The 12,231-nt window shown below is 41.2% G+C and overlaps 2 protein-coding genes across 2 annotated transcripts; both read left to right on the top strand.

Annotated features, from left to right (window-relative positions):
- Positions 1-4: 4 nt before the first annotated feature.
- LOC118320502 (fibroblast activation protein, alpha) lies at positions 5-7,232 on the top strand. Its single transcript, XM_035651353.2, has 26 exons — positions 5-411; positions 628-709; positions 1,090-1,179; positions 1,279-1,373; positions 1,485-1,559; positions 1,720-1,772; positions 1,888-1,960; positions 2,044-2,164; positions 2,251-2,405; positions 2,589-2,686; positions 2,814-2,943; positions 3,060-3,098; positions 3,208-3,306; positions 3,412-3,482; positions 3,583-3,636; positions 3,845-3,969; positions 4,187-4,237; positions 4,472-4,570; positions 4,873-4,942; positions 5,043-5,237; positions 5,355-5,409; positions 5,516-5,615; positions 6,050-6,108; positions 6,208-6,280; positions 6,453-6,526; positions 6,768-7,232. Exons 1-26 carry the CDS (start codon positions 409-411, stop codon positions 6,867-6,869), a joined length of 2,241 nt encoding a protein of 746 aa, XP_035507246.2. The 5' UTR covers positions 5-408; the 3' UTR covers positions 6,870-7,232.
- Positions 7,233-8,356: 1,124 nt separating this feature from the next.
- gcgb (glucagon b) lies at positions 8,357-10,394 on the top strand. The gene is made up of 4 exons (XM_035603806.1): positions 8,357-8,498; positions 8,626-8,731; positions 9,491-9,646; positions 9,878-10,394. The coding sequence occupies exons 2-4, from the start codon at positions 8,637-8,639 to the stop codon at positions 9,996-9,998; spliced, it is 372 nt and encodes a 123-aa protein (XP_035459699.1). The 5' UTR covers positions 8,357-8,498; positions 8,626-8,636; the 3' UTR covers positions 9,999-10,394.
- Positions 10,395-12,231: the final 1,837 nt, after the last annotated feature.

The raw sequence follows: 12,231 nt of genomic DNA on the forward strand, positions 1-12,231 counted from the left end.
CAATAATAAAAAAGTCCCCCTCTTAATTATCTTCACTCAAGGTTTGTCTCGGTCGGCGACATGAGAGTTGAACTGGGAGGTTTGCCGAGTGGCGAGAGGAGCCACTTCCTACAGACCAGCCACTCGTGCGCTCTTGGAGAGTCTCGGGCTGCTGCTGCTGCGGACTTCTCCTGAACTCCTCTCCGAGTCGGGCTCTGCTCAGGAATGCTGCGGGCAAGAAGGAAGAGGTGTTTTCTTGTATTGCCACATTAACTTCACAGTCATTGTGTGTGTGTGTGTGTGTGTGTGTGTGTGTGTGAGAGAGAGAGTATGTCAACTGGGCTGCGCGTCCACGACGTCACCTCGCACTTCGCCGATCTCTGAGGATCTCTGGACACTTGGGCTCTGCAGCAGGACTCCGTCTGCATCATGGTCAGTAATGTGTCCCGCATCATTTGGTTAAAAAAAGAGTTTTTGACACTCCAAAAAGTTATTTGCTCAATGGTGGGTCGCCTCCTGTTGGGAACGGGAGGCTCATTTTTTTTCCCCCCCTTTGAAAGAGAGAAATCAATGTGTTGCCGAATGGAAACCTGCAGCTCGAGGTGTGTGACATGGTGTGTGTGTGTGTGTGTGTGTGTGTGTCCGCAGGGCTGCAGCAAAGTGCTGTGGGGGGCCGTGGGGGCGGCTGTCGTCATCACCATCATAACGATCCCGGCAGTTTATTACAGCAGCAAGTCTCCTCGTTTCTCCCTCTGTGACAATGACCCCCATACAATGGCCAAACTATGTTTCTGTGCATGACTGATACATTTCAAGTATTATTATATACTATATATATATATTATAAAATCATAATTTTTTTTGCTGCTTAAATGTGTACATTTCTTAGTTATCACTTTTGCTTAAGTGACAGAACAGGAAATCATAATATGATTTATGTCTATCGTCAGTGTCACTGCTGGATGTTGCAAACAGCGCCACCGTGTGACGGTTTTTTATACATTTATTGTATTTCCAATTTCACAGCAAAACTTTGCCAGCCTAGTCTCTGACACTGTTATGAGCGACAGTCTGTGGTCCTGCATTAATGAGGCGTGCGCATCCTTTCAGAGCACGATGGCAACAAAAGGCCGTACTCCTTCGAGGATTACTTCAACGACTCCATACGGTGGAGATCCTACGATTTGTATTGGATTTCAGGTGACTCCTCCATTATGCCAGCGGTTTGTCGTTTGGAAAACGTACGATTCCTCGCGTTGTGTCTCTCACGTGCGTATTTGTCGCTCTTCCAACCTGCAGATGCGGAGTACCTGCATAAAACGGGGGACGGGAATGTCTTTCTCCACAACGCCGAAACGAAGGAGCAGTCCATATATTTGAGCAACTCAACCTTTGTAATTTTAGATTTTTTTTTTTGAATTTGCCAAATTTGCAACAAGGAGCTCAATTGTATCAAAGCTGAATAACACTTTATGCTTATTTTGCCACAATCCTTTTCACTGTAGGCCCAAGTGGATGCCACGAATTACATGCTGTCCGGTGATTACAAATACATCGCCTTGGAAAGCAATTACACGAAGGTCAGAAACGTGTGAATGTCCTTCAGTGATCTTTGTATGTCGGTTTAAAGCGAAACCTTTTCTCTTCTAGTCGTTCCCTGTCATTGTCGCCTCCAGCTTGATCTGAGCAATGATGATTACAAAGGCCTGAAAACAAGATTTCTGCTTTAACCTCCAACAGAAATGGAGACATTCATACACGGCCTCCTACTCCATCTATGACAGGGAGAGATCGTGAGTAGCCCATGTTTTACTGTGATGGCTTCACTCTTAAAAAGCAGGAATTGAGAAATTCTAATCCTCAAAAATTGACAGAGACGTGAGAACGTTTGCACGTATGTCATTGCAGAACATTTGTTACGCCTGTGACTCTTCCAACTGTTGTGCAGTACTTCACCTGGGCCCCAACAGGACACACATATGTAAGTTAACAAATCTCAGTACGTATTTGATATGTATTTGGAGATAAAGTCATCAACAACTGAAACTACGTTGTGTTTCGCAGGCTTACGTCTCAGACTTCAACATTTTTTTCAAAGCCGACGTCGGCGCTGAAGCTGTGCAAGTGACTCACAATGGGAAAAAGAATGAGATCCTTAATGGTGTCCCCGACTGGGTATATGAGGGTAGGTAACATTTATTATTTCAGAGCTGCGCATTTTTTCTTAAAGATTTTTTTTAAGTGGTTGTTTTTTCCTCTTAACAATTTCAGAGGAAGTGTTCGCATCAAACGGGGCAATATGGTGGTCGTCAACTGCAAAGTTCCTGGCTTATCTGGAGTTTAATGACACAGAAGTTCACAAAGTGGAGTTCTCTTGGTTTGGATCCGAGCAATATCCTCAAACAGTGTCTGTTCCATACCCGAAGGTGGGCTGTACTTATTGACAGGCAAAATATGAGTTAAGAGATCAGATGTTATACTTTACACTGACAGTCAGTGTTTATTTGAAGTATATTTGAATCCTTCCTGGCAGTTCTCTGTTATTCTTTTAATCTATCTTCCACACACTCGATTGTTCATCAAGAATGTATCTTGTGTGTTTTCTGCAGGCTGGATCGAGCATTACCAAGGTCAAACTGTTTGTGGTTGATACCTCGAATCTGTCCCGCCGCACACAGGTGGTCGCTCCTGCATCCGTTTCTTCTGGGTCTGTAGATTCTGCAGTTTACAGCGTAACTTAAAATCACGCCGCGTTCAAAGCAGAGGCAAATATACAATATCTTCACGGTCTGCCTTATGTGAAAGCCTTGTCACTTTCTGTTGTCTTTACTCAGTGATCACATTTTGTGCTCAGTGACCTGGGTTACAGACGAACGCGTCGCTGTGCAGTGGCTCACGAGGACGCAGAATCACGTGGTCGTACAGATCTATGACTTCGATGGAAGCAGCTGGAGAGAAAAGCAGGTAACTGTCACTTCCCTGGTCACCTGTCTGCCCAGGGAATCTTAACCGGTCTCCATTTAAATGATATAAATGATTACATTAACAGCATAGTGTCTTAATGGCTCCACTCTCTATAGAAATTCGACCAAACAAGCAAGACGGGTTGGGTCGGCCACGTGAGTTTCCAAAATGTTATCACCATCCGTGTAATTAATTGCTCCTCAGCATTTGATTTGATGCATGGCCATAAAATACTTCCGTTTTTGTTTTTGTTTTGTTTTCCAGTATGTGCCCTTACCTCTTTTCTTTGCTGAAGATAACCTCAGTTTCTACAAAGTGATGAGTGACCCTCAGGGCTACAAGCACATTCACTATGTGAAAAATGTGAGTATTTTCAGTTGAAGTTATTGAAAGAAGAAAAGTCCATCCAGTCACTTTTATCATGTATTTAGTTTTGAGTATTATATTCACTCAGGGTGTTTTGTTAAGGGCAAAGCCACACCTATTACCTCAGGGAAGTGGGAAGTCATCTACATATCCAAATTAACAAGAGATGCCATGTGAGTGATGATACCACACACTTCTAACTACACAAACCATAAAGAATATTAGAAAAAGAAATACGTGTATTTCTGACCCGTGTAAAATTATTTCCCACAGATATTTTGTGAGCAACGAATACCAAGGAGTACCTGTGAAGAGAAATCTTTACAAGTGAGCAATTTTCTTCTCGTTGACAAATTAATGTCAAGATGTGAATGTGGTCATGGACCCCAGGAGGACTATTAAACCCATTAACCGAAGCTGATTGGGATTAATTAACAATAGCAAGGACGGCCGAGAGCAAATGTACAAAATATTACAGCAGCAGCACCAACTGAAGGACATAACTGACGCCGGTCTCTGCTCGTCTGTTCATCAGGCTCATGATTGGAGGCAGCACCTCTGCCCCTCAGTGCCTCACCTGCGACCTGTTTCCGGACAGGTGTCAGTACAACTCAGCTTACTTCAGCTCTGACGCCTCTTACTACCGAATGGACTGTTACGGTCAGTTACACCCACCACCACGTGTGCCCCCCCCCCCCCCCCCCCCCCCCCCGCGCTCCTGAGCAATGATTCATCCATGGTCAATGTGTGGGAATTAATCTGTGGTGCGCAGCATCTGTGAACCATAATCTGAGCTAAAATAGTCATGGTTGAAGTCGTACAGAAGTGACTGATATGTAATCAGCTCTTTGTATTTCCTATTTTTTGTTTTGGCCAGGACCTGGATTGCCCCTCTACACACTCATGGACAACCGGGGCCCAGGTGCACGTACGTATACATACAAAATGACAAGGTTTCATGAACCCAAGACAGTTATGTGTATGTCATTTTTTTAAATTACAATTGCATATTTACAGTTCATTCATATCATCATCCAGTCAGCTCATTGCAGTCAACCAGTTTTTCCGTGTCAAAGTCTGGTGCCACCGGTGATGATTACATATGGACATATGCTAGTATGACTATAGTTATCATTCTTTTATGTTTTTTCTTTTTTTTCAGAGATTTCCATCCTTGAAGACAACAAGGACCTAGAAAATATTCTGACAGAATTCCAAATGCCAAAGATGCAGTATGGCACACTGAGGGTTGCAGGGTTTGGTGAGACGGCACATGCGACCCCCTCCAGAAATGTTTGAAGACATATCAATATTCTGCTGGATAAGGATGTCATTATGTACAAATATACAAAATGTTTTTTGACACAAAACCTAACTGTTTGGACACAACATGTTTCCCACTTCACTGATAAATTCAAAATTAGGTTTTACTTCAAATTTGATCTTTAATGTTTAAAAGGGGACATCCTCCCTTTAAACAAATCAAACACATAATGTCGTTGGTGGATTAGTGTTGAAATAAATACTTGACATTGCCCAACCTTTTCTTCTTCTGGCCAACAGATATGTGGTATCAACTGATGCTGCCCCCAAATTTTAAGAAATCTAAAAAATACCCTCTTCTCATCGATGTGTAAGTGAACGACCCTGCTCAGTGCTTCTTCCATCCTCATATAATCCAGTGACCATTTGTCAGTGTGCTGATACATACGGCTGCTGTGTGTCCCGTGTAGGTACGGAGGCCCCTGTAGTCAGAAGGTGAACTATCGTTTCAAGCTGAACTGGGGCGCGCACCTCTCCAGCACACACGGGATCATCATCGCAAGCTTCGACGGAAGGGGAAGCGGTTACCAAGGTGATGAAATAATGCACGCCATCTACAAGCGCCTCGGGACGTTTGAAGTGGAAGATCAGATAACTGCTGTGAGGTAACGTGACCTCGATGATGTGACACGCACCAATCATTTAAGAAAATGTGATTTATTATCAAAGTAGATATCTGGGTTAGTGGATCTCCACGTATATAATTGATTTGTGTGTTATAGGAAATTCATTGACATGGGTTTCATCGACAAAGACAGAATAGCAATATGGGGCTGGGTAAGTTGCACTGTATTTTGCTTCTTTCTGTATTTCTCACATTCTTACCTATTTACATATTTAATGTCTTTTGAATTAACAAAATTTCATCAATTCTGATTTTCAGTCATATGGTGGATATGTTACCTCAATGGCCTTGGGTGCTGGAACTGGACTCTTCAAGTGTGGAATTGCAGTTGCCCCAGTGGCTAAGTGGGAATATTATGGTGGGTGTACATGTGTGCATACTAATATATATAATGTATTTCCATAGTCTATTTTGAGAGCACTGAATTCTGTCTTTGACATCTTTCCTACAGTCTGTGTCAACAGACCAGTGTGTCGGACTTAAGGCAGATGTATTGGTAGAAATGGAATGTAATACTCCAGATTATGTTTTCATTTACATATAGTCACCTGCAACTGATAATTGTGTTTTAGCCTAGAATTAGCTCTTTATATCTCTTTATATATTCTTCAGTGACATTGTTATTGATATTAATATATACAGATTAATGGCCAACCGTTTTGGCAACTACATTACCCACAGTGCAACTTGAAGTGTTATTATCCGACAGCTGCAAACAGACTTTTAGTAAAAAAGTTTTTTTTGTATTTTTTTAATAAGTTTGAAAAATGTGGTTTTGTTTTTCTTTTGCAGACGCAGTGTACACTGAACGCTACATGGGCATGCCTACAGATAATTCAGACGCTTACACAGTAAACATCCCACAGTTTTGATTATTATTTTCAAACTACAGCACATTTCTAACTTCCTGGGAGTTATTAACTGTTCAAATCCCTCTTTTATTTTAACAGAACTCCACAGTGACGGCCAGAGCAAGAAACTTCAAAACTGTTGACTATCTATTGGTCCATGGCACGGCAGATGGTAGGTTTCATTCAAACACTCTTCTGTTCAGTTTTCAATGAAACCTTGTGCTGGCACTATTTCTCATCAGTGCACCAGGTTACACGGCGATGCCTTGAACAAATACACTCCATTCGCCTTGATGGAAACTTTGATGTTCGGTCACGTAGTGAACGCACTGTCTTTCCTGTAGACAATGTCCATTTCCAGCAGGCAGCGCAGATCTCCAAAGCTCTGGTGGACGAGCAGGTGGACTTCGAGACCATGGTAAATATTGGCTCAGGGAAGTGGGACTAATATTGACCTTGATGGTGTTCATTTCAAAAAAAGAAAAAAGGGGGGGGGGGGGGGGGGGGGGGGGGGGTTTCAGAGCGAGAAAAACATGCTTCACACATTACATATTGTCATTCACATTCTAACGATTTAAAATGTGCGTGTCATTTGATCACGTTACAAGGAATTCTGAATATTTACCTATGCACTATTATGATTTTGATCTTAATTTCAGTGGTATACTGACAAGGACCATGCCCTCGGTGGATCAGCCTACCGTCACGCGTACAACCTGATGAGTCACTTCCTGCAGAAATGCCTCCATAATCCCAAGTAGATGTGAAGAATGTGAGAGCATTTATAGTGAAGATTACCACGGTGTCTTTGTTCTCCGATTAGTGTTTCGTATCGAGTTGATATTGTGAAGTGTCAGGTTGAACAACATGTTGAAGTTTTTTTTCCATGTGCAATGAATATTCTGTTGCTTGTACAAATTAGTGTTTTTTATGAAGAGTTATGAAACCTTTGTTTTTTTAAATATGTGAACCATATAAAAGCCATTGCATGGATTTATAGTCAAGACGGCAGAAAATATCTAAAGTGCACTGCCCTGATTGTTTTTATGTCTTTTTTTGGGGGGGTATCATTTGTGTTGTAGTCATGTTGCATTGACGGTAAAATAAACATTGTTTTGAAATAATAACAGTTTCATTATTTTTCTCAGTAAATATATATTTTAGTCTAAATAATTTTTCCCCCTCATTGTTTTTTCAATCTTTTTATTTAAACTGCATTTCAAATTTATTATACAAACATTACAGAACGGATGAGGTTTTACTTGGTATCAACAAAACTTCAGAGACAGACAGTGTTCATGATGCAAGGATTTCACTATTGATGCTGAAGGTATGAGAGAAAAGCAGTGACATTTTACCAATGAATTCAGGATGTAAGCATCACCTTTACGTCAGTCTTCAGAAGTAAATCAAAGATACAGAGACAACGAGCACTCAGAGAGTGCAGACCTCCGCCAAGGCTGAGCAATCGCCCAGCTTCATGCTGTTTCTACCAAAACTTGCAGTCACTCTTGCAAGCATCTCTGAAATTCTGAATCATTTTTGGAAAAAAAATGTCTGGGTTGGGGTCTCAGATTTCCTTCAGAAAAGAAATGGCGGACCAGTAAATACATATTGAGATCCTGTCTATTGAGTTCAAATATTTGGCAAAGTTTCTGGAGGCTGTGAAAGTCCCCATTTGATATGATTCTATACAGAGAGCAGTAATGAGTCCAGTGTCTGCAGGTTGAATGACACCACAGTGCTTGTGATTTCAACTGATTTCCATGCATTGTTATTGTAAGAACATACGTTACACTTGGAAAGAATGAAGTTGTACGCACATGTATAATGTGTCTCCCCCCTAATCAACAACAAATGTTTCCTGATATGGCCATATGAAGTAATACTTAAACATATAAAGCCATCAACCGGCCGAGGTTTTAACATGAAAATTATGAAGAAAGAGTATGAGATAAAAGTAAGAAAATATATGTTGCACTCATGGTTTGTCTAAATAATCAACACGCCTGGCAGCTTTTGTTTTCATGTCAATGAGAGGCAGCAGTTTAAACACTAGACACAGTATTTATTTGTCAGGGTTAGGGGTCATGTTTGATCGTGACACCTAAAGTAGAAGCTTTTAACACTCAGATGGGGGTTTTTTGTACAGTCAAACACATTCAGTGGACTGAGACGGAAGCTGACTAATGGGTTGAGAGAAACGGAGGACATGCTGAGATTTGTGTGACGAGGGAGTCACCTGAGAGAACGCTCCTCAGCTCCGCTATATAAGAGTGAGCAGATCAAGAGGGGACCATGAAACAGCTGCAGGAGCCAAGAAAGACGAAGGGCAGCAGCCAGCACACCTCGCCATCCCTCTTTCAGACGCTCAACGTAAAGGAGCACAGGTGAGAATTCTTTTTTCGAGTTTTTTTTCTGAGAGCCACAATATCTTGTCAAGGCCAACTTTCATTTTAATATGCTTTTGTTTAATAATGTTTGTTTTTTTCCTCTGTGTCTTCGCTCGTATATCAGAAGCTCATACGATGACAAGCGCCAACACTTTGGCCGGACTCCTGCTCCTCATCATCATTCAGAGCAGCTGGCAGGTGCCTGACCAGGACACAGATGGAAACTCCATGTAAGAGCATCCTCCTGCTTTTTTCCCCCCTCCTCTTTCTCATTGGCTCATTGATGACACCATCCTGAGCATTCAGTTTTATTCATGATTTAGATTTTTGGTAGCAATAAACCAGATATTGCAAAATGTCATTGTTCTTGCACAGTGACAATAAAGATCTTCAACTATTCTAACATAATTTGTGTGTCTCAGGGGAGCGCTCATCAAATCTATTTTGCTTTTTTAATTTTAATTATTTTTATTGGTTCCATCTAAAGGAACACAAGAAGAGACTTGTGCTTATAGAATGCATTGCCCAAATTAATCTTAATTTCCCCTTTAGGGAATTTTAATTGAGATGATTATTTTTACTGTTGTGCATTAAACACAGGAAAGATACATTAAATATATTTAATGCTTTATTTGTAGTTACATTTTAATGATATTATTAGTGTGGTTTCACCTATTGCTTGTAAGGAAGTGGAGCACTTATTGATGAATGACAAAAGTGTACCTGAGTATTGCTTTGGCTCGTTGAATCTGCGACCATCAACGAGATCCAAATGTACAGTCGTGATTACTGATATGAAATGTATGAGTAGTGATCAGTGGATGAGGATAATGGAGCAGGTGTGGGGAAGACTTTGGCAAACAGAAACCCCCTCAGGGAGCTTACAAGAGAAAGAGAGGACAGAGGAAAGGGGGCAGGTATAAACACATGACAGGAAGAGGAGTGTTTGTGTCCTGCTCAGCTCAGTCGATTCAACAACTCTTTCTCAGGTTACTGACTGAAAACTCCCTGATGACCGAACCGATTGAGCTCCCAAACATGAAGCGACACTCAGAGGGGACATTTTCAAACGACTACAGTAAATACCTGGAGACGAGAAGAGCACAAGACTTTGTCCAGTGGCTAAAGAACTCAAAGAGAAACGGGTGAGTTTGTCCTCATTTATTACTGAATCTCTTCAATCTGGTGCATAATTTGAATTATTTCAAATGTCAACATTGTGATATATTGAGAAAGTCTGGCTTTGATTGCATCAATAATCTATACTGTAATATGTCTTGGTGTGATGTCAGATCAAATCAACCTTCTCCGACAATTATTTAACCCTTAGTGCCACGGTTACATGTTGAATCATCTTAATGTATCTGTGTCTACAGGAGTCTATTTAGACGCCATGCAGACGGCACCTACACCAGTGACGTGAGCTCCTACCTGCAGGACAAGGCGGCCAAGGAGTTTGTGTCCTGGCTGAAGACTGGCAGAGGCAGAAGAGATTAGACTCACCAGCTCCACACATTAGGCAACCATTCCCAACTGACTATGTGCCATCAATTGTTTCACAGTGTGTATCAGCCCTTTCCTTGGTCATGCTATTAAATTCCCATCATAAGAAGCTCTGTCAGCTTTCAGGAAATGTTGACAAAATGCCGTATGTTTGAAACGTGTGTCAATCATAAATGCTGGGTGAATTTCTATCGAGCATTCACGTCATGATTTCTTTTCTAAACATTTCACATTTTGCCATTTTCATCTTCCTTCTGACATGAACGTTTTAAAAGAATCCACAATCACATCATTGATCTAAATTGCAAGTTCGATAATCACATGCAGCTTGTCCCCATACCTTCTCTTATAATGCATATTTAGTTTTCAATAAAGAAATGTGTACAATCAGCGAGTTCCCTCTTGGTTTGACAAGGATCACTCTTTCAGATAATACATGAAAATGATTTTTAAGGCACAGGATCCACCTGTTGATGTACAGTGAATTATTAATTACTAACAAAAAATAAAAAAACATGGTCAATTTAATCAATAATAGTTTCAGAGAACATTTTTACCTCTTCATCAAATATTATTATGACTATTGGTGTTAATGTTTGGCCAAGAAATTGAATTTGACAGCGTGCACCACAGTTTATTCTGTCACGCTCTATTAATCCTCTCGTTTATGGAGGCAGAACAAAGACCTATAAACAAGCTGGTCTCCGGGAAGAAAATGTGCTTTGGGATTGCTACCTGATAATAAGATGAGGTGTCAACCGTCAGCTGTGCACTGGAGAAGGATTTCCCAATGATGCTCTGACTGGTTATGCTCAAGGAAAGGAAAGAAAGGAAACTTATGTCACTCAAGTTGGACTCATTGGGAACAATGACGCGGGTCGCCGCTCCTGAGTTCCTCCTGGCACTATCAACGATCATTCACGCGAGCCAGCAGCTTGACACGCTTAGGGATGTGCCACATCTCTCAGCTGTCATCCGCAGATCATCAAACCATCTGTTGATTGCAGGAACCAGGCCCTCACTAGTCTAGGTCAAATCCCCGAGGGTAACAAATGGGCAATTCTGCCTGGAGACACTGGATGTTTCCCTCATGCCATTCCCGAAGCAGGTTCTGCAGCGTGTCGCCGCCATGTGCGATCACATGTGCACCCACCTTGTCATTTGACAGCTCAACTGACGTGATGTGGTTTGACAGATACTGGTTACTGATTGACAGGGAAAAGTCTTTGAGTAACATTTTATTCAAATCACATATGCAATTGATGGAATTGATATGAAATAATTAAACTGAACTTAATGATTGTTAATGATGGTTAACTCACAGTTACTTCATACAATATCTCTCTATATAGCAGCTGGTATAGCTTAGTGGGTTACACCGCTGACCGACCCCTAGGCAAGGCCCTTAATGCTTCCTGCCTACCTCTGATGTGTAACCAATTATTGTAGGTCGCTTTGGACAAAAGTGTCAGCAAAATCGATGTAATGTCTATATGCCATCGAATTAGCTGGAATCCAATTGCTGCAATTAACTCGATCGGGTGAGTGAGTGAGTTTTCATTTTTTGATTTATCGATTTGTGATATTGGGCTGTATAAATAAATTTGACTTGACTACTCAAATAAGACAGATGAGGTGAACCTCGTTACTTTTACATTACTCCTTAAAAGATCACTGTTACTTACCATTTGCCTTGATGACTTGTGTCCCTTTGAAAATAGTTATTACATGATACTAATTAGCAAATAAGTACTTTTATCTGGCTTAAACTTGTCATATCATGATAAACCTGATTGCACAATGTAATGACGATCAAAAAACGACACCATCCACACTTATATTGGTCCGCCATCAGCCCTGATTTCACCATGTTATTCTCTTGGCCACCGAGACGCAGTTTGCGGAAAAATGGTGACCCGAAACCGTCACTTACAGCGTAACTAAAACAGGAAGAGAATATAGTTCTCCCGCTATCTATCCCCAGTGATGGAAATTGCAGACGGTGGAATAACTGAAGTGACAAAAACAACTCAACCTCGCAAGAGAAAAAAAGAATCAAGTTGGCGGAGAAACAAAAGCTGCATCGGGAAAAACAACATGCATTTAGCCTTTTTTCTTCTAGATCAGTAAATAACACAGCCAGCCAACGTATTAACACTACCAGACATTAAACTCTGGGTTATGTGTTCAAACTGGGAGATTCATGGTTGTTTTCTGCTTTGGACAA

Source organism: Scophthalmus maximus, chromosome 14 (assembly GCF_022379125.1).
Source record: "Scophthalmus maximus strain ysfricsl-2021 chromosome 14, ASM2237912v1, whole genome shotgun sequence".
Lineage (NCBI taxonomy): Eukaryota > Metazoa > Chordata > Actinopteri > Pleuronectiformes > Scophthalmidae > Scophthalmus > Scophthalmus maximus.